General features: G+C 39.3%; 1 protein-coding gene across 12 annotated transcripts in view; it reads right to left on the bottom strand.

Annotated features, from left to right (window-relative positions):
* VEZT (vezatin, adherens junctions transmembrane protein) overlaps nucleotides 1-23,427 on the bottom strand; it is an 83,090-nt gene that overhangs the window by 58,819 nt on the left and 844 nt on the right. For 6 of the 12 annotated variants that reach the window (XM_019039005.4, XM_019038995.4, XM_019039006.4 and 3 more), the window contains exon 2: nucleotides 17,608-17,664. The exons of the other annotated variants lie outside the window; for them this stretch is intronic. In XM_019039005.4, the coding sequence (XP_018894550.1) occupies nucleotides 17,608-17,664 (57 nt within the window). The remainder of the gene's footprint in view (nucleotides 1-17,607; nucleotides 17,665-23,427) is intronic. 12 annotated transcript variants of the gene reach the window in all.

Raw genomic sequence — 23,427 nt, 5'->3', positions numbered from 1 at the left:
ACTCCTGGCCTCAAGCAATCCTCCCACCTTGGCCTCTCAAAGTGCTGGGATTACAAGTGTGAGCCACCATGTCCAGGTCAAACTTCCATCTAGTAGTGGTACTTCCATAGTAGTGGTAGTTTTAATGTCTACTGAAAGAGAATATGACAAAAAGCAAATGTTAATATAGATAAGATCTAAAATAAATTTATGAGTTAATCACATGTGTATCAACTAGTGTAACTTGTACATGTGCTATTTTTTGTGTTTATTTAAAAAAAAATTCAGAAAATGATGAGCAAGTATTTGGACTTGCAAACTTCCTGCAACAATGTCTACGCTTTTTAATATTTTCGCCAAGGTCAACAAATATCAAAGGTATCCTCTAGCAACATGATTTCAAGTTGCTAGTCTCAGTGGAGGCACAAATAAGTGTCTACTTACCTGTCAATGTGAATTATTCACATTTTCTTTCCATAAACTAATGTAAAGTTCATGGAATAAACTATTCTCAATTATGTGATTTTTCTGAGCCATGTTTTAAAATCACCATTAAACAAGACAGTTAAAAACAAAAAGCAGAAACAAAAAAACTACTATGTTCTTATAAAGCAGTGGTTCTCAAAGTAAATCATCACCGCACAACTCCCCCTCCCCACATTTGGCAATTTCTGGAGACATTTTTCACTGTTAAAACTGAGGGGTGTGCTAGGCAGGGTAGCTCACTCCTGTAATCTCAGTACTTTGGGAGGCCAAGGCAGGAGGAATCGCTTGAGGCCAAGCGTTTGAGACTATCCTAGGTAATATAAAGCAAGACCTTGTCTCTACTAAAAATAAAAAAATTAGCCAGAAATGGTGGTGTGCGCCTCTGGTCCCAGCTACTTGGGAGGCTGAAGGTGAAGGATTGCTTGAGCCTGGAGTCAAGGCTGCAGTAAGCCATGCAAGACTCGTCCCAAAACAAACAAACAAAACCTGTTGGCAAGGCACGGTGGCTCACACCTGTAATCCCAGCACTCTGGGAGGCCAAGATGAGTGGGTCACTTGAGGTCAGGAGTTTGAGACCAGCCTGGCCAACATGGTGAAACCTTGTCTCTACTAAAAAAAAAATACAAAAATTAGCCGGGCGTGGTGGTGCACATCTGTAGTCCCAACTACTTGGGAGGCCTGAGGCAGGAGAATCACTTGAACCCGGGAGGCAGAGGCTGCAGCTGAGATAGCGCCACTGCACTCCAGCCTGGGCAACACAGCAAGACTCCGTCTTAAAAAACAAAAACAAAACAAAAAAATCCCCAAAAAACTGTGGGGTGGATGTGAGCAGCGCTACTGGTATCTAGTGTGTAGAGATCGGGATGCTGCTCAACATCCTATATTGCACAGGACAACCCTCACAAAGAGTTATCTGGCCCAAAGTGTCAATAGTTCTAAGGCTGAGAACCTGTTTTTGAGTATAAGGAATCAAAGATTGAAAAAATCACAAAAAAAATACGTAGCCTAGCAGCTGCTTTCATTATTTACTTTTTATTTTGGGACGATGACTGATTTGAAAAGCAATGACCAAAATGGAAAATTAGTTGTTTCTCCATGACTTGCAATGCTCAACAGCCTGTTGCAAAAACAGGCTAAGAGTGAAATGAGTTACCTTCAAAATAACTGCATTAGAATTTACGCATTGAAATTTTAATCAGCTACTAATATAAAACCAAAATAATTATAGCACTTGGTTACACTAAGTATTGTGATAATCAGTATGAACCTTTAAATAGGCTGAGAAATGTTATTACAGTATTAAAAATATCTGAAGAAAATAATTTTCTATATAACATCGTTTTACTCCAGTAGAGCCTTAAATTTTAAAAACTTTAAGAATAGCTGAGCCCTCTCCCTCTCCCTCTCCCTCTCCCTCTCCCCTTTCCACGGGCTCCCTCTCCCTCTCCCCTTTCCACGGTCTCCCTCTCATGCCGAGCCAAAGCTGGACTGTGCTGCTGCCATCTCGGCTCACTGCAACCTCCCTGCCTGATTCTCCGGCCTCAGCCTGCCGAGTGCCTGGGATTGCAGGCGCGCGCTGCCACGCCTGACTGGTTTTCGAATTTTTTTGGTGGAGACGGGGTTTCGCTGTGTTGGCCGGGCTGGTCTCCAGCTCCTAACCGCGAGTGATCCGCCAGCCTCAGCCTCCCAAGGTGCCGGGATTGCAGACGGAGTCTCGTTAACTCAGTGCTCAATGGCGCCCAGGCTGGAGTGCAATGGCGTGATCTCGGCTCACTACAACCTCCACCTCCCAGCCGCCTGCCTTGGCCCCCCCAAAGTGCGGAGATTGCAGCCTCTGCCCGGCTGCCACCCCGTCTGGGATGTGAGGAGCCCCTCTGCCTGGCTGCCCAGTCTGGAAAGTGAGGAGCGTCTCTGCCCGGCCGCCATCCCACCTGGGAAGTGAGGAGTGCCTCTTCCCGGCCGCCATCCCATCTAGGAAGTGAGGAGCATCTCTGCCCGGCCGCCCATCGTCTGAGATGTGGGGAGCGCCTCTGCCCCGCCGCCCATCGTCTGAGATGTGGGGAGCGCCTCGGCCCGGCCGCCCCTACTGGGAAGTGAGGAGCCCCTCTGCCCGGCCAGCCACCCCGTCCGGGAGGGAGGTGGGGGGTGTCAGCCCCCCGCCCGGCCAGCCGCCCCGTCCGGGAGGTGAGGGGTGCCTCTGCCCGGCCGCCCCCACTGGGAAGTGAGGAGCCCCTCTGCCCGGCCACCACCCCGTCTAGGAGGTGTACCCAACAGCTCATTGAGAACGGGCCATGATGACAATGGCGGTTTTGTGGAATAGAAAAGGGGGCAAGGTGGGGAAAAGATTGAGAAATCGGAAGGTTGCTGTGTCTGTGTAGAAAGAAGTAGATATGGGAGACTTTTCATTTTGTTCTGTACTAAGAAAAATTCTTCTGCCTTGGGATCCTGTTGATCTATGACCTTACCCCCAACCCTGTGCTCTCTGAAACATGTGCTGTGTCCACTCAGGGTTAAATGGATTAAGGGCGGTGCAAGATGTGCTTTGTTAAACAGATGCTTGAAGGCAGCATGCTCGTTAAGAGTCATCACCACTCCCTAATCTCAAGTACCCAGGGACACAAACACTCTGCCTAGGAAAACTAGAGACCTTTGTTCACTTGTTTGTCTGCTGACCTTCCCTCCACTACTGTCCTATGACCCTGCCAAATCCTCCTCTGCGAGAAACACCCAAGAATGATCAATAAAAAAATAAAATAAAATAAAAAAATAAAAAAGGAATAGCTGAGCTAAGCTGTTGGGAGATTATTTCTGCATAAACTTCATGCTCATCTAACTGAACTTCAGTCTTCCAATAAAAAATTTTCCTTATTTAAAAAATTATGTTGGGGTGTCAACATAAGAAAAGAAGTGCAAATCTGACTATCTGGGCCATAGATATTAACTAGGAAAGTTAGATATCTCAACAAACCTAGCCTCTTCCACAAATGGCACTTTACTGAATGGTTTCTTTTGGATATTGACACACTATTAATATCAATACTACAGGTCCACAATCCAGCACATCTACTGGGCTAAGAACAGTCAATGATTGTCTATCTTCCAACTCAGTAGTCATTGTTGCAATGTTTCTGTTTTCCTCTTTCTTTTCTTCCTTCCTTCCTTTCTTTCTCTCTCTCTCTGTCTCCTCTCTCTCTCTCCTCTCTCTCTCTCTTTTGAGTCTCCCTCTGTTGCTCAGGCTGGAGGGCAGTGGCACAATCTCAGCTCACTGCAACTTCCACCTCTCAGGTTCAAGTGATTTTCCTACCTCAGCTTCCCGAGTAGCTGGGATTAAAAAGCATGTGCCACCACACCTGGCTAATTTTTGTATTTTTAGTAGAGATGGTGTTTCACCATGTTGGCCAGGCTGGTCTCAAACTCCTGACCTCAAGTGATCTGCCCTCCTTGGCCTCCTAAAGTGCTGGGATTACAGGTGTGAGCTACCGTGCTGGGCCTTATGTCACTTATTCTGTCTGTCTGAACCCTCCGAGCTCTTCACACTAGCCCTGATGCACCCTTGAGACTCTCTCCTTCCCTTTATAAGAAGAGCTGATCTCAGAGCCATATACCCTTTCAGAAAAGCAATTTGTAGTCTGCACTAACTACTGGCCAAATTCTGATTCTGGTCCCTCACACTATCTATTCTCTCTTGCAGATGGCAATGACTGAGTGCTAACAGCATTCCAGGGTAAAGATCATCTGGATAGAAAAGGGACAATCATCATTTACTCCTTTATCACTAGCCAAATATTTACTGAGCACCTACTCTGTGTCAGGCACTAGTTACTTTAGCAGTTCTCTGCCATTAACTTCTCTCTGGGGATATACAAGAAAAGTTAACTTATTTCATCTGTAAAAGGACACTAAGCTCAACTGCTCAACCTCAGTTTTTTTTTTGTTTTTTACTGCCTTGCTGCTTTTATACTAACAATTTAAAAAATACAAAAAGATATAAAATGAGAAATAACTTTGTTTTTCCTACCCTAGTCCCCTAGTCTCTCACCCAAAAGGTAATAAATATTTAGCTCATGAATCCTTCCCCCAAAATTTAGTATCCACTTTATATGTATGAATAGCCTTCAAAATTTCTATACAAATGGAAATATACTACATACTTTTCTCTGCACTTGGCTTCATCGAATGTATTTTAGAGACCTTTCCATATTAGGACATATATTGTACCTTATTCCTTTTTAGTGTCCTTATAGCATTTCAATTCTATGAATCTATCATGATTTATTTATCCAGTCTCTTACTGTTGGATAACTTGGACTACAAGAAGTATAAAAAATCAAAACATTTAATAAATGTGTTTAAGTATTAAAATCAAAATAACTTGATTACTGATTGAAATGGTTGGCAATGGAGGGATCAAGATTAAGATTTCTGATTTGAAGAATCAGGTGGTGCTATTTAATGAAATATGAAACAGTGGCGTAGCAACAAATCTGAGGAGGAAGGTGATGTATTAGAAGTGCCTATGAGATAGTCAAATGTGAATGGCTTAGACCTAAAATGTCTGGAGGTCAGGAAAGTAGCCTACTGAATATATAGATTCAAGTTTTTAGCATATAAATATGGTGGCAAACTCATATGACATACCAGTATAGAAACATATGTAGTCTGGAAGATCAACTAGAGATAATGGCAAGAGAAGACAGGAAGGCCCTAACAGAGTTACTATATATATTTTAGAAAACAGTAGAGCCAAGCCTGAAAAACAATGTAGTAACACTAAAAATAGTTGACATTTGCTGAGTTGCTTATTTACTAGGCATTGAGCTAAGCACGTTTTATAATACCTCATTTAATTCTAACAACTCTATAAAGAGGTATTTTTATTATTACTCTCATTTTACAGATGAGGAAACTGAGTCATAAAGAGGTTATAACTTGCTTAAAGTCACCCATCAGAATATAAACCCAGTTAGTCTGATTCCAAAGCCCATACTTTTAAACTATAATATAAAATTGTCTCTTTGAGAAAAATTGAGATGTAAAAGAAACAACCTCTCTCAAGTTCACCATATGTATCACATGATATATTCTATAAGGTTCAAAATGCTCAACCCTGCAAGGCATAATTTTTAATTCAATCATATTTTTGTCTTCAAGCTAACTTCATCTTAAATTGTCCCCTTCCATTGGTGGCTTTAAGTTTCATAGAAGCTACAGAATCTGGGAACATACCAATACAGACTTTTTTCTCGTGAGAACATTTTGGAAAATGCTCATATAAAACTGGTGTTATTATGATCTACAGGCTCCATGACTTTTATTCATCCTTCAGGGAGAGCTCTATACTTATTAGCCTAAGGCTAATATAAAGTAGCAAATGGGAAGAAGTCAAGAAATTTTAAGGTATAAACTCAGAGAAGAGAAATAATCAAGAGGCAATAGATTACCAATTTAGAAATTTAGTTTCCAAGGGAAACAGAGCCACAACAGACACCAACATGAACAAGATAATGAAAACAAAACAAAACAAAATAATATTCCAGTGCTGTGTTTTCCCAAGGCTATGGGGGCTATACGTGGTGAGTGTTTGGTAATGGCCCTTGATCTTCTCCCACTGCCCATTTCTGAGGTTACAGCAAGTTTAACCTCTGGTTTGGTGATGTCAGTGGAGGCTAATAATTCTGCTTGATACTACCCAGATGCACAATTTTCTCACAGGAGGATGATCCAGTGTAGTTCCTATCTGGTTGGTTGATTTCTTTTCCACCCATCTCCCCACAAACAATAGCAGTACTAAACATTTATTGAGTACCCAGACAGGGCCAGGAATTAATCTAAGTATTTTTTTTTTTATGTACAAGCCTGTCTCATCTTTGCAATAACCTTATGAGGCATGGCTCATTTTAGATATGAGGAAACTAAGGCACAGAGAGACCAAGGGAACTTGCCCAAGGTCACAAGGACAGATAGTAGTAAACAACAGAAGAGGGATTTTTCTGAGTTGGAAAAACCTGACAGATTCAGTGCTGTTACCTACCCCATCATATTGCAAATAATTTTGAGTAAACAAGTTCATTAATTTGGTCTAATGTAGTACTGTGTATAGTTGTTTTATTTAACTTTAAACTAAACTTGTAATTTTAAATCTATTTAGCAGATTAAGTTAGAAAACTCAAAATAGGCTAGCATTATTCTCCTGATAATATCTACATTTATTCCCAATTGCCTTATTTTTGCTTCAGATGAGCTATAGTTCACATGTAAGAATTCAGTAAGAGCCGAGCACCATGGCTGATGCCTGTAATCCTAGCACTTTGGGGGACCAACATGGACGGATCACTCGAGGTCAGGAGTTTGAGACCAGCTTGGCCAATGTAGTGAAACCCCGTCTCTACTAAAAATACAAAAATTAGCCGGGCGTGGTGGCAGGAGACTGTAACGTGGGCTTATTGTAATCCCAGCTACTCGAGAGGCTGAAGCAGGAGAATCACCTGAACCCAGGAGGTGGAGGGTGCAGTGAGCCAAAATCATGACACTGCACTCCAGCCTGCGCAACAGAGAGAGACTCCCTCTCAGAAAAAAAAAAAAAAAAAAGAATTCAGTAAGAGCATTTGCCTCACGTTACACAAGGTTAGAAACTGGCTGCAAAGATTCTTGGGGACTACAGAAACAATGATACTCTAGTCTTAAAAACTACTTTCAAAACTAACTTAATGTGTTTTAAAAACAACTCACTGAAAATGGAAGCCTGGCACAGTGGCTCATGTCTGTAATCCCAGCACTTTGGGAGGCTGAGGCGGGCAAATCTCCTGGGGTTAGGTGTTCAAGACCCAGCCTGACCACCATGGAGAAACCCCGCCTCTACTAAAAAAAATACAAAAAAATTAGCCGGGGGTGGTGGCGCATGCCTGTAATCCCAGCTACTCGGCAGGCTGAGGCAGGAGAATCGCTTGAACCCGGCCGGCGGGGAGGTTGCGGTGAGCCCAGATCGTGCCATTGCACTCTAGCCTGGGGGCCAAGAGCGAAACTCTGTCTCAAAAAAAAAAAAAAAAAAAGATTATTGATAGAAAATTCGGCTAACATGATGCAACAGTTTTTTAATTTACAATAAGGCCACATAAACCAGTAATAATATTTTTTTAAATTGTAGAAATGGGTAAAGGATATAAAGAAGCAGTTCAAAGAAAAAAATACAAATAGGTCAATATAAATGAAAACATGTTAAACTTCACCTTTGAAGAAATGCAAATTGAAACAAAGACACAATTTTTACCTATTAGTTGGCAATAATTAAGAAGTCTGAGAATACTCAGTTTTGGCAACGTTGGAATACAGATATATCATACACTATTAGTGGGAGTATAGGTATAAAAATATAAATGCAAATATCCGTTGACCTAGCAATTTTACCACTAAGCTTCCAGTCTATGAATACAATTATAAAAGTATGCCAAATATACATACAAGAATATCGACTAGTACTAGCCATTTAAAAACCCCATTTGTGTTTTCAAAAACCCACAAAATGGAATTATACAATATATTTATGTATGTCACACACACATATATATATATATATATATACACATACACATATAGATGAATGTAATTGCGCTGAGAATAATCTGAAAGAAAATATACAACATTGGCCAGGCACAGTGGCTCACACCTATAATCTCAGCACTTTGGGAGGCCGAGGTGGGGGGATCACCTGAGGCCAGGAGTTTGAGACCAGCCTGGCCAACATGGTGAAACCTTGTGTGTACTAAAAATACAAAAAAATTAGCCAGGTGTAGTGGCACACACCTGTAGTCCCAGCTACTTGGGAGGCTGAGGTGGGAGAATCACTTGAACCTGGGAGGCAGAGGTTGCAGTGAGCCAAGATTGCACCACTGCACTCCAGACTCGGCGAGAGAGTGAGACTCTGTCTCAAAAAACATAAAAAATAAAAATAAAAAATAATTTAAAAAAGAAAATATACGAAAGTGATTACGGTGGTACTTCTGTGGAGAAAGGTGGACCTGCAAAGGAAAAGGGGGATTAAGGGAGAGCTGATCCTTTCCCTGTATTATGTGAATGTTTTACAATGAGAACATATTCATGTATTATCTGTGTGGAAAAACGTAGTTAAGGTCTGCTAAGAAAAAAAAAAGAAAAGAAAAGAAAAAAAGAAGGTACCTAATTACATGTGAATTTAGTAAACGAATAAAATGAGCCAATACACTTTTCCATATAAAAACTAACAATGGGGTGGATGCAGTGGCTCACCCCTGTAATCCCAGCACTTTGGGAGGTCAAGCCAAGCAGATCACTTGAGCCAAGGAATTTGAGACCGGTCTGAGCAACATGGCAAAACCCTGTCTCCACAAAAAATACAAAAATTAGTCAAACATGGTAGTACACACCTGTGCTCTTAGCAACTCAGGAGGCTGAGACAGGAGGACCGCTTGAGCTTGGGAAGTAGAGGATGCAGTGAGCCGAGATTGCGTCACTGCACTCCAGCCTGGGCGACAGAGTGAGACTCTGTCTCAAAAAACCCAAAAAACAAAACAAACGAACAAAAAAACCCAAACCAAACCAACCCAAAAACTAATGCTCTACTTCAACTATTATAGATTCCTTTATTTAAAAAGTCAGTATGATATCTAAACCACACTATCAGGTTTGGCAAAATGCTAACTATTGTCAGATGTCAGATGTCATTTGGGCCATGCAGTCCATATTAAACACAAAAAGCAACAAGAAAACACAGGCACACTAGCTACTAACAGAGAAGAGAGTATGAGGCACAAAGCATTGGCACAAAAGCCCGAAACTGTGTAATGTTTGAGAAGTAATTTTGTTAACACGGACTTCCCACCTATATGAATCTGTGCTTATTCTGGTTCAAAGGATCAAAAAGCCTTTGATTTCCATTCCCAAGTTACAGAATTCACCAAGTTATACGTAACTTTTCCTCAAGTTTGTACCAACTTGTAATTTCTCTGGAAAAAAAGTATTCTCTACATACTACCATGTAAATTACATATTTTTTAAAGTTTCTACCATGCCAACAGAACCTCTAAAAGATCTTTAATTCAAAATAAAATCTCTAGGGAAAAGGTATCTGCAACTAAAGGGATTTGATGGGAAAATATCTGCCTGAAAATTATTATGTGTTATTTTAAAGCATTTAAAAAAACCTTTTATCTTTGAATATAGCTTAAAGCTATAGGTCTAAATGTGACTATCACATATAGAACAACAATATATTGTTTTTGGAAAATACCACTGAAAAGGATTAAACTCCTGTTGTTAATTGCTATGATTTCCATGTTTTTCCAGGCTAGCTGCAGAGTATCACAAAATAAAGTGATGAGTAAGACTATTAACAAATTATAAAAGGCAGTGATTTTTCTCAATTTTTAATGAGGAATCTACTTAAAAGGCTAAATCTCTGTCAAAATCAACAAAACCCCATGATGGAAAATAAATTTCCCCATAATTGTATTGCCAATGTAGTAAATTTCTATATAGCCTTTTCACTTATCTTTAATTCAGTATGTAATCACAAAATATAATCTGAAATTAACTACTTCGTGCCTTTATCTCCCTTAAACCTTAGATAATATCATAGGATATTAAAGATATAAAATAATAGGAAATGCTTTTCAGAGCTTACACATTTCAACATAATATCTAAATTAATATACCAAAGCCCCAAATTCAAGCATTAATTAATTAATCAGCAAAGTAAAATCTAATCATAGAATTTAAAGAGATTAAGCTAAAAGGGTCCATTAAAATTGGTCCAACTAATTAAACTACTCACAGATAGCATGGTTCTAATTTCTCCAGTTGACCTAAATGAAAAATTTACTGCCTCTTGTCCATATTCTTTTTTATCCATACATTTCTTTCTTTGATGATTCCCACTTGTTTCTCCAGAAGAACTACAGTACAAAATGGCCACTGAATTGGAGGGCGTGCCTCTGTCATTACTAAGCATTTTCCTATCAGAAGCAGCCCTCTGAAAAAAAAAATCTGAACATTATTTCTTCAGTGCTGTTATTACTCAGCAACTACAGACAAAGGTAATAGGAATACTGGAGTTTTAAAAATGCCTTCAAAGGATGTTTTTAGTATTAGTGTTTATTTAAAAGTTTTTAAATAAACCAAGAAAAAGTAAGACACATATATTAAGAAGTTTGTCTGGCTGCAGGCTTCTAATATTTTCTGCTGAAATCCTATCCAATGATCTGATATGAGATGTAATAAATAGAAAACATTTTTAAAAAGAGTAACCTTAAGATTTTTCTATACAACAGTACAGATATACTCAAGTGCAATACTACCTAAGTCCAAAATCTAAATAAAAATCAAACATACCCATCAGAAGACTAAGAGATGCAATGGGAGAAAACTGACTTACACAGCTTTTATACTCTATTGACTAAAAAGCAAGGACAGCAGCGGATTGTCTTAACTAAATGGAGAGAAGTCAGCAATGGTAGATTGATATCCCCTTGGTTCTGATGCTACTTTTAATATTATTTGAAATCTAGCTAATTAACTGGCACACATCGGTCACTTAAATGAATGCAGAGCAGAAGCAAGGAGAGGAAGCAAAACTTCATTTTCAACTGCTTTAAGACAAAGGCCAGAAGATCAAACACAATTGGCAAAATGTTGGATGTGAGGAGAGCATGCAGTAAACTTTAATATAATGTTTGGATATTAAGAGATAACATCCAACTTTATTTCCTTTGCTTCTTATCCCAAAATAAATAAAAAAAAAAAAAAAGGAGAGATAACTGGACACAATGGCTCACACAGGATGAGGTGAGAGGAGAGGATAGCTGGAGCCTAGGAGTTCAAGGCTGCAGTGAGCTATGATTGCAATACTTGTACTCCAGCCTGGGTGACAGAGTGAGACTGTCTCAAAAAAAAAAAAAGAAAGAAAAAGAAAAAAGAAAAAAAAATCCATTTTAATAAAGATCTTAATGAGATAATATTAAAAGTTGTGGCTTAATCAGCAAAAACCTCAACAATAAGAGATAGGAGGCTATATTCTGTCAACTACATAAATTACAATGCAGATTTTAAAATAAAGGATGTCCTCAAATATATTGTTTCAAATAAAAAGTAATGGGCACACTGATTTCCTATAGTGGGAATAATAACAACAGGAGGTCTCAGTCTCAATGTATACTATAAGCAATACTCAAAAAATCCAGAGGCAATGAAGTTAGTACACTTCTTCTTTTTTTTTTTTTTTTTTTTTTTTTTTTTGAGACGGAATCTCTCTCTGTTGCCCAGGCTGGAGTGCAGTGGCGTGATCTCAGCTCACTGCAACCTCCATCTCCTGGGTTCAAGCAATTCTCCTACGTCAGCCTCCCGAGTAGCTGGGATTACAGGCACCAGCTGTAATTTTTGCATTTGTAACAGCCTGCTAATTTTTGCATTTTTAGTAGAGATGGGGTTTCACCATGTTGGCCAGGCTGGTCTCGAACTCCTGACCCCAGGCGATCCGCCTGCCTCACCCTCTGAAAGTGCTGGGATTACAGGCATGAGCCACCACATCTGGTCGAAGTTAGTACACTTTCTAACACTGTGCCCCTGTCGAGTACACTGAGCTTTGGGCCTTTTCTCCTAAATCCTTAAGGCATGATTTGCTTCTAGGAACTCAGAGAACACCTGGTACAGAACCAGGGAAAACTAAAATTGAGTCAGGATTTCTAATATAAAAAGAGACTGGAAATGAGTAGATTCTTTTCCTTTATTTCCTAATTAATGGAAGCCTCTAAGGGCCTACTCTCATTTACTCAACCCACTAGATAGTTTCCGATCCCCTAGAATGGATTTAAGAAAAATTTCATACCAAAGGATGATATGGTATAAAGGATGATCCTGGGAAACAAGCTCTAGAGAAATTAAGTGATTTATTCAGAATTTCATTGCTAATTTATGTCAGTCAGTCTCTTGACTCCTCATCTGGTCCTCTTTCCACAATGCTTTTAAAAAAATGAAAACCTTCAATATAGCTGCACATAAAATACCAAGGTAACTACAAAAAATAATGTAGGCACTGTGTGTGTCATAGCTTGAGACAAATGGACTTACATTTTAATAAATGCAATAAAAAATACATAAAAGAGAGAACTACCTACTTTTCTTGAATGTTTAGATATAAAACAGAAACAAAATTTTAATCTAAACTGGAGCCCCAAGGATCTGTGAAGAAGCCAAAACAGAAGAAATGACACAACATAAGCAGAAAAAAAAGCAGACTTGTTCCCCAAGAATAATTTTTATAATTCATATTAAACATGGAATTTCTTCTTGCATATCTTGGTTATAAACCAGAGTTGGTGTTTTGTTTTTGTTTTTGTTTTGAGAAAGGGTCTCATTTCAATGCCCAGGCTGGAGTGCAGTGCTGAAATCACAGCTCACTGCAGCCTCAACCTCCTGGGCTCAAGCAATCCTCCCACCTCAGCCCCAAAGCAGCTTGCACTGCAGGTACATGCCACCACACTGGCCAATTTTTACATTTTCTGTAGAGACAGGGTCTCACTATGTTGCCCAGGCTGGTTTTGAACCTGAGTTCATGTGATCTTCTAACCGCAGCCTCCTAAATTGTTGGGATTACAGGTGTGAACTACCATATCTGGCTAGACTTGGTCTTAATGGTCAATCTTTGACGTCAATAGAGTTGTGATTTAATAGCACTATTAATAAATATTATTCCTATTATACATAGTGATAGCATGAATTTTGCTATACTTCTAATCTCAGCTACTACTTGGAACAAGATTATTTTAAATAATACAATTTAGGGCTTTATGTTTGACAAACTGAAACTCAGGATATATTAAAAAAATTAAATGATATAATAATACCTTAAATTTTATATGTATAATTATTCTAGACAGGAAGCTCCATTATCAAAATAGCAAATACTGTCCATGTATATGTTCACAGACAAAAACAATATTCTTCCATTGGTCAAATCAATAATACAAGTAAGAAAGAATCTACAATTATTACTTAGGGAAAAAGTACCTTCATGTTCCTCAGAGATGCATAATAACTTTTAAAAATACAAAGAAAAGGGAATCTCTCGAGGAAGAGAGAAATTTTTTAAAACTTCCTTTTAAATGTGAAAGGATTTGTGAGAGTCATTTCCTTTCATTCAACTGATTAAATGCTATGGGAGAAAAGCGCGAAAGCTGAACATACTGCCAACGAAGGGTTAACATTTAATAACTTACACAGAAGTATGAAAGAAGTAGGAGAAAAAGAAATCATGACAAAATGGGCAAAAATTATCTTTCTCAGCCAGGAAGAAAAGAAAAGAGGAAGAAGGAATTTAAACAAACACCAAAAACAGTAACGAGTTCACCTACAGAGGATAAGGTTACCAAGGCAAGAGATTTGAGTAAAAGATCCCTTTAATACAACATTGTCCCTACTAGAAGAAAGTTACAAAGGAATGGTTTAAATGAACTTCAAATGATGCAAAGAGGCAGAAAAATTAGTCTTTCAGATTTAAAAAGTCTTATTTCCAGGCACTCTTCCCTCTAGGAATAGCAGGGTTTAAGACAGATGACCTGAAGTTTCTGCAATTAAAATTTAAGGCCCGGTGCAGTCGTTCATCTCTGTAATCCCAGCACTTTGGGAGGCCGAGGCAGAACAATCACTTGAACCTGGGCAACATGTCAAAACCCACTCTCTGAAAAAAATACAAAAAGTTGGCCGGGCATGGTGGCTCATGCCTGTAATCCCAGTACTTTGGGAAGCCGAGGCGGATGGATCACCTGAGGTCAGGAGTTCGAGACAAGCCTGGCCAACATGGCGAAACCCCATCTCTACTAAAAATACAAAAATTAGCAGGGTGTGGTGGCATGCACCTGTAATCCCAGCTACTTGGGAGGCTGAGGCAGGAGAATCGCTTGAACCCGGGAGGTGGAGGTTGCAGTGACCCGAGATCACGCCATTGCACTCCAGCCTGGGCAACAAGAGCAAAACAAAATTCCTTCTCAAAAAAAAAAAAAAAAAAGAAAGAAAAAATCAGTAGGGCATGATGGCACATGCCTGTAGTCCCAGCTACTTGGGAGGCTGAGATGAGATAATCACCTGAGCCTGGGAAGTGGAGGCTGCAGTGAACAGTGATTGTTCTATTGGAGGCCAGCCTGGTGACAGAGTGAGACCCTGTCTAAAAAACAGTTAAGAAAGCAACATCAGAACTTTAATACCTTTCTAAAGTAATTGGAGAATTCTTACTCTCAAAACACTGTAATTAATGATGACGATAACAGAGTAAAACAACAATCTTGGTATTTCATGCTTATTTTGTTGATATTCACATTAGACATAGTATCCATCATTTTCTAAACTTTGTTCTGTTGCTGTTTAGCCTGAGAGGTCCAAGACTGAGGTTATACTGTCCTTCTCAATTCAGCCTCTTAGAGTAGAATGATGGTAGAAGATTCTAATTAAAACAAATGATCTTATAGAAGGAGGAGTCAGGCTCCAATATAATGGAATTAACATTGAAAGTACATACGGAATCTAGCTCTGATAAAATGGGTAATCAGATTCTAGGGCAAGAAATGGGAATTGGGCCTGGGCACTTCACTCTTTATTTCCTCCCTTAGTCCTTCTCTTATATCATCTTTCAGTGCACATCTAGTCCTCTCAGACTAAGATGACTCAAAGCGATCACTGGAAGGAGAAATACAAATGACCCAAAATATAATACAGTAAAATTTACAAATAATCCAAGAAACAGAAATTAAAACAAGATACCTCAAAGAGTTTGTTTTAAGGGAAGGGATGTTTTTGGAATATTATCCAAAACTCTGCATGATTTAAGTTTTTAACTTTCATGCAGCATGTAATTCTCTAGGTAAGCCTCAATACATGAATGACTCTGATTTCTACCCTGAAGATCATTAAAATAACAGTATTACAACAAATATACAAAAAAAAAATCACAGTTAAATTTTCTTAGGGGAAGAGAGGTTCAGCCCTAAGATAGATATGGTAAATTGGCTTGTTCAATCTCTATTCTATAATCCTTCTTCCAATGTATCTCTTGTGTTACAGAGGCAGGAGAGCTACATCTGAAATTTCCCAAATTATCTTGCAGCTAGGATTCTAGATATAAATCAGGGTTTCCCCAAGTAGGTGTACGGTGTAAGAGATTTGGAAGGTGGAAGAAGAGCAGAAGTCCACTTTTTGCTTCTTTGGCTTTTGTTTCAACTGTTCTTTTTTTTTTTTTTTTTTTTTTTTAAATAAAGGCAAAGTCTCAATCTGTCACCAAGGCAGAGTACAGTGGCCTCATCAAAGCTCATCACAGCCTTGAACTCCTGGGTTTAAGCAATCCTCCTGCGTCAGCCTCCTGAGTAGCTAGGGCTACAGATGCATGCCACCATGCCCAGCTAATTCTTTAAAATAATTTTTTGTAGAAACAAGGTCTCTCTATGTTGCCCAAGCTGGTCTCAAACTGCTGGCCTCAAGTGATCCCCCCACTGCTGGCCTTGTTCTTTCATTTGTCTGTTCTCTCATTCCTTCTCTTCCCTCCCTCCTTCTCTCTCTTTTTTTTTTTTTTTTTTTTTTTTTTTTTTTTTTTTTTTTTTTTTGCTATGAAACAAAGCTGTGGAGGCAAAATGTTTCTATAGCAGTATTCCAATATGGATTCTCCAGCTTCTTGATAACACAGCTGCAGGTGTGGTAGAGACAGTGGAGAGACTCCAAGTTCCAATACCAAGGTATCACTTTGTTAGGTTATTGAGAGGCAGATGTGGTGATGGCTTTTGTTTTGTTTTGTTTTGTTTTGTTTGAGACAGAGTCTTGCTCTATCGCCCACGCTGGAGTGCAGTGGCGCGATCTCGGCTCACTGCAAGCTCAGCCTCCTGGGTTTACGCCATTCTCCTGCCTCAGCCTCCCGAGTAGCTGGGACTACAGGCGCCCGCCACCAAGCCCGGCTAATTTCTTTTTGTATTTTTACTAGGGATGCAGTTTCACAGCATTAGCCAGGAAGGTCTCGATCTCCTGACCTGGTGATCCGCCCGCCTCGGACTCCCAAAGTGGTGATGGCTTCTAATTCCTGGATCGTAACTATGATCATGATCACGTGCTCTTGTCTTCATGAGCATATAGCAACTTTGATAGAGCTTGATCCTGTAGGCCTTCCGATGATAATCTAACCATTAATTCCCTATGTTAAATTCCTTTCTGCTTATGGCACATAGACAGGTTTCTGTTTACTGCATTAACAGAGGTCCTCAACCCCCAGGCCTGCACAGCACTGGTACCGGTCCATGGCCTGTTAGGAATACAGCCCGAGGCCGGCAGGATGGTGGGCCAGTGGGTGAGCAAGTGTTACTATCAGAGCTCCGCCTCCTGTCAGATCAGTGGCAGCATTAGATTCTCATAGAAGCAGGAACCCTATTGTGAAATGTGCATGTGAGAGATCTAGGTTGTGAGCTCCTTATGAGAATCTAACAAATGCCTGATGATCTCAGGTGGAACAGTTTCATCCTGAAACCATCCTCCATCTGTGGAAAAATTGTCTTCCACGAAACAAGTCCCTGGTGCCAAAAACCAGTCACTGTGCATTAGGATGTATGGGTGACACAGTACTTAGTATCTAGAAGTAGGGCTGACTCAGCAGAACCTGAAATATGTTCCACTGGCTGAGTAATCAAGTGGTAGATGGCAAGAAAACGTGCCTTACAAGCTTTCAGCTCTTCAAAAGAAGGCCTTTCTCAGTCAGTGGCCTGAGATCTAAGCTGAATGAAAGTGGTAATAGGGGTAGAGGGGGTTACAGGTCTCATAGGTGGTAAAGCCCAAACACAGGAAATAAGATGGCTGCTCCTAGCCTTTCCCAAGAAGAATCCCCTGATAAGAGTTATAGGTTAGCTGGACGTGGTGGCACCTGCCTGTAGTCCCAGCTACTTGAGAGGCTGAAGTGGGAGGATCACCTGAGCCAGGAGTTGGAGGCTGCAGTGAGTTATGATGGTAACACCACATGCCAGCCTAGGCAACAGTGCAAGACCCTGTCAAAAAAAAAAAAAAAAAAAGTTGTGGCTTTAGGTACAGGAATGCAATCACTAACAAATAGTAGCCGTAGAGGGAAAGAATTCAGACAAGAAACACCCAAACCTCTCTGGCGCTCTTTCCTCCATCCTCTGATCTGCAGGTCCTTCCCACTGGCCGAACCTAAATGGAACCCAGAGGATAAGGGAATACAGTGATGCAGTCCATAATGATCAGGGTGGAATTATGGGTCTGAGGGACACAGGGAGAAAAATAATCACCAATGATAACATCAATCCCTCAACTACACACTTGGGTATTAAATAAAAATGGAACTTATACAACCGTGAGACAAACTACATTTCAAAACTTTCGTGATACAACTGAAGCAATACTCAGGGAAATTTATAGCCTTACAAGTTATTTTGGGCATTTAGGTTTTTAACTCAAGAAGCTAAAGAAAACAGAACAAAAATAGCAAAATAAACACAAATAGATGAATGGAAATAGATAAAAGTAGAAATTTTAAAAAATTTAAAACCACAAACAAATTCAATAGAACTGACCAAACAAAACCAACTAGTTTTTTGAAAAGTCTACCTGGGGCCAGGCACGGTGGCTCACATCTGTAATCCCAGCACTTTGGGAGGCCAAGGTGGGTGGATCACCTGGGGTCAGGAGTTCAAGACCAGCCTGGCCAACATGGTGAAACCCCATCTCTACTAGAAATACAAAAATTAGCTGGGCATGGTGATGGGTGCCTGTAATCCCAGCTACTCGGGAGGCTGAGGCAGGAGAATTGCTTGAACCCAGGAGGCAGAGGTTGCAGCAAGCCAAGATCCTGCCATTGCACTCCAGCCTGGGCGACAAGGCTAACAGAGTGGAACTCTGTCTCAAAAAAAGAAAAGTCTATCTGGTAAGTTGAAACTCCAGCACATCTATGCAAAACAAAAAGAAAAACATAACAACAATCAGATCTAATTTGTGCTATAAATGAAACTAAAGAGACTACTAAGAATATATCAATAATTTTGAAAACCTAGATAAAAAGCAATTTGTTGGAAAAATTTAATAAAAGGTAACATTTACTGAGTGTTTACAATGTGTCAGGTACTCATCTAAGTAATTCACTTATATTAAATCATTTAGTACTCACAACTACCTTACGAGATAGTTACTGTTATTTTTATTTAATATGGAGAAAACTGAAGCTTAGACAAGTTAAGTAACCTGCTCAAAGTCACATTAACTAATAAATAGCTGACCTAGGATTTCTTAGGCTATCCAGCTCCAGAGCCCATATCTTTAACTATATTACACTGCCTTTCAGAATAAAAAAGTTATCAAAATAGAAAATTGTACCTGAGCAATAACCATAAAAGAAATTGAGCTGACAGACAACATTCAGTCTCTTTTCCCCAGGAAAGGCCAATTTAGCTATACTCTGAAGAAACAGATAATTCTCATTTTGTAAAATCAGTCCTAGAGCACAGAACGAGATGAGAAGTTGCCTGATTCATTTAGAAGCCAAGCAACAAATGTTCACGGATTGGAAGATTCAATATTGATTGTAAAGATGTTAAGTTTCCCCAAATTAATTTATAGCTTCAAAGCAATTTCAATCAAAGTCTCAGTAGGGTTTTTTTATTTTTATTTTTTTATTTTTTACAAAAACTGACAGGCTGATTCTAAAATTTATATGGAAATATAATGGGCCAAGAACAGCCAAAGGCAATCTTGAAGAAAAATACAGCTGAAGGGTCTTATGCTATCAGATATTAAAACCTATTTTTTAAATTATAGTAATTAAAATAATGTGGTATTAACACACGCGTAGACAAAATGATCAATGGCAAAGAAGACAGTGTCCAGAAAGAGATCCATACATAAAAGATTCCCTGATTTATGACAAAGGCAACACTACAGTTCAGTGGGGAAAAAAATGATCTGTTCAGTAAATGGTGCCAGGTCAACTGGACATCCATACGGGGAAAAAAAAATGTTGATCTTCACTTGTTACCATACAAAAATCAGTACCAGATGGATGACAGATCTAAATGGGAAAACGTCAAATAAAGCTTTTAAAGAAAATATCTTTGTGACCTTAGAGTAGGCAAATATTTTTTTAACAGCACTAATCACAAAAGAATAAGGTTTAATTGGATTATAATAAGGAGCTTCTGTTCATTGAAAGACACAATTAAAAGAGTGCAGAGGCCACATATAGCCCAAGGTAAGATATATGAGGTATATACAGTTGTCTCTTTATTCATGGGGAATTGGTCACAGGACTAGGGCAAATACCCAGTCCATGGATGCTCAAGTCCCTTATATAAAATGGCATAGTATTTGCATATAACATACACACAGTCTCCCACATATTTTAAATCATCTCTAGATTATTTGTAATACCTAATACAATGTGAACACTATGTAAATAGTTGTTATCCTGTATAGTTTTTTATTTGTATTATTTTTTGAATATTTTTGAGTATTTATTTATTTATTTAGAGATATGGTCTCACTCTGTCACCCAGGCTGGAATTGTAGCTCACTGCAGCCTCAAATTCCTGGGCTCAAGCAATCTTCTGCCTCAGGCTGTGGAGTAGCTGGCATTACAGACATGCATCACCACACCTCGTTAATTTTTTTCTTTTTTTTTTTTTTAATATGCAGGGTCTTGTTAATGTTGACCAGGCTGGTCTTAAACTCCTGGCTTCAAGCCATATTCCTACCTTAGCCTCCCAAAGTGCTGGGATTATAGGCATGAGCCACCTCACTGGGCCAGAGTATTTCCTTTATTTTTTTTTTTGAGATGGAATCTTACTGTGTCACCCAGAGCAACCTCCGCCTCCTGGGTTCAAGCGATTCTCATGCCTCAGCCTCTGGAGTAGCTGGGACTACAGGTGCATGCCACCATGCCCAGCCAGTTTTTGTATTTTTTAGTAGAGACTGGGTTTCGCCATGTTGGCCAGGCTGGTCTCAAACTCCTAGCCTCAAGTGATCCGCCTGGCTTAGCCTTCCAAAGTGCTAGGATTATAGGCGTGAGCCACGGTTGGTCCAATCTGCAGATGTGGAACTCTCAGCTAAGGAGGACCAACTGCATCTCTAACAAAGGACTTGTATCCAGTGTATGTAAAGAATTCCTTCAAATCAGCAAGAAAAAGAGACAACCCAATAGAAAAATAAGCAAGAAATTTGACGTGGCTTCACAAAATGGATATACAGTTGGCTAATAAACACATTAAAAATCTTAACGTCTTTATCAAGAAAATACAAATTAAAACCACAAGGAGATACCAGGACATAGCCCCTAGAATCATAAAAAGAAAAACAGTAAAATTAGCAAGTGTTGACGAGGATGTGGGGCAATGGGACCTCTCATACATTCCTGGCTGGAGAATAAACTGGTACAACCACTTTGGAATAAAGTTTGGCAATATCTACAGAAATATCTAGGTATTTGCTATGACCCAGCAATTCCATTCCTACATATATATCCACCAGAAATATGTTTAACCAAACACATACAAAAAGGTTCACAGTAGCACTAGTTTAAACCTGGGAACTACTCAACGACCATTAACAGAAGAATGAATTTAAAAATGATCATATATTCACATGGAATACTATGCCGAAATAAAAATTCTCATGTTAACAATATGGACGAAATCTCACAAATAAAGCCAGAGAGGAAAAAAAAAAGTCAGAAATAAGAGAGTATATACATGGAAATGCACAGTGTCTAAACAATAAAAATAGACAAAATTAATCTAGGTTATTATGTTTAAATAGTGATCATTTTGGGGTAGGGAGTAGTGATGGAAAGGACCAGGAGGGAGCTTCTGGTGTGCTGGTGATGTTGTTTCTTTTTTCATTTTTTATTTTTTTGGGGCAGAGTCTGGCTCTGTCATCCAGGCTGGAGTACAGCGGTGCGATCATGGCTCACTGCAGCCTTGACCTACCCAGGCTCAAGTGATTCTCCCACCTCAGCCTCCTGAGTAGCTGGGACTATAGGCATGTGCCACCACGCCCAAATAATTTTTGTCTTTTTTGTAGAGATAGGGTTTCACCATGTTGTCCAGGCTAATCTCAAACTCCTGGGTTCAAGGGATCCATCTGCCTCAGCCTCCCAAAGTGCTGAGATTACAGGTGTGAGCCACCATGCCCCATCTGTCCTGTTTCTTGATCTGGGTGCTGGTTACATGGGTGTGCTCAACATGTGAAAATATAACCATCCACACACTTGTGATTTGTGCCCTGTCCTTATGTAAATTATACTGCAATAAAAATTGTGTATATCAAAAAGCAAACAAACAGCAAACTGGAAATTTTTCTGCAAGTATGACAAAGGCTTAGTAATATATGAAGAACTCACACAAGTCAATTTTTTTAAAGCTAGCATCTAATAAGAAAATGAGCAACAAATATGAAATGTTCAAACAAAGAAATAAAAATGGCTAATAAATGTATAAATGCATAAAATGTAAATTAAAACAATGGAATGTTATTTTTGCCTATCAAATTAGCAAAGATTAAAGGAAACTGTTAAGGCTGTTGTTGAGGATTTGGTGAAACCAATACTCTCTTATTCTTAATGGAAACCGGAATTGGTATAACCTTTCTGCGTAAGTCTTAAATGTTCATATTCTTTCACCCACTAGTTCTACTTCTAAAAATTATTCTGAGGAAAATCAGAGTTGTAGTTAAAAATAGGCTTATATCACTGTTGATTACAATGGTGTTTTTTTAAAAAAGGTTATATTATGATACACGTGAGGGGATATTATAATATTAATGTTTTCAGAGAATGATGAATGGGAAAAGATTCACGATAAAGTCAAGTGAAAAATATATACAAAATTCTACGTGGTATACCTTTTGTTTTAAAAAATATCACACACACATTGTGTCTTAATATAGAGGCTAAAAAATTACACACACATAAACACACATTTACATAGAAATAAAGTCTATAAGAACACATACCGTACTGTTCATAGTTACCATCTTTGGGTGGTGGGATAATGGATGATTTTAACTTGGGGGCTTATTTTCTACAACAAAATGTTCCTTGAGCATATATTACTATTATATTCAGAAATCAAAAATAATGGGTAAAAAAAATACACCCATCAGTTACCCTTACTCTAGAAATCTATTTCTCTCTCCTTCAGCTACCACATTCAATCTATAAACATTGCCTCGATTTTAACTTACAAGTGTCTGTCCAAGCCATTATTCCATTACGTCTCTCATTTCATCTCAGGCCCTTGTGTCCCTAATGAACGCCTCATATCTAGACTCTTCACTTCGGTAAAATGGCCACATTTTCCACTGCTTCTTCATTGCAGCCACATCAAGCCACTTTACATAGCCACCCTCCACACCCCGCCCCCTAAAAATGCACACCAGGTACTTTCACACTTCCCAAGCTTGGCATAATCAGTTCTCTTTCCCCGTAATACATTTTCTCCTGCCGGTTTTTCTAATTCAATTCATAGTTAAAGATTCACCTCGGATATCGCGTACTGGGTGTAGCCTCTGGGAGGCCCCAAGAACAGAAATTAATCCTTCAATGACAGTTTGTACATATTTCAGCATTAAGCATTCTGTCCTGTCTGTGCCTCGCTCGCTCTCTCGCTGTATGGCATGGGCCACTTCATTTTTAAATTTTCTTAAAATCTAGTTGGATAAATGAAAGTAAAGCGTATACATGCAATACACATACGTACAGGGGTGCGAGTTTTGACCTGTGTCTGATGGAAAAAAATGGCATCAAAAACACTCGCCCGATTTTTTTCATTCAAGATGGCAGAGAACGTCTTAAAATAGTCCCACACAAAAGCACTCACATCTAGAGCCCCGAGTCAGAAGAACTGGCTACAGTACCTAGCGCAACAGCAAAGGACAAAAGAATCGAATCTAGATGCTGAGATGCCCCGG

Source organism: Gorilla gorilla, chromosome 10, assembly GCF_029281585.2.
Source record: "Gorilla gorilla gorilla isolate KB3781 chromosome 10, NHGRI_mGorGor1-v2.1_pri, whole genome shotgun sequence".
Classification (NCBI taxonomy): domain Eukaryota; kingdom Metazoa; phylum Chordata; class Mammalia; order Primates; family Hominidae; genus Gorilla; species Gorilla gorilla.
The sequence above is the reverse complement of the archived record's forward strand: the minus strand, read 5'-3'. Positions and strand labels throughout refer to the sequence as shown.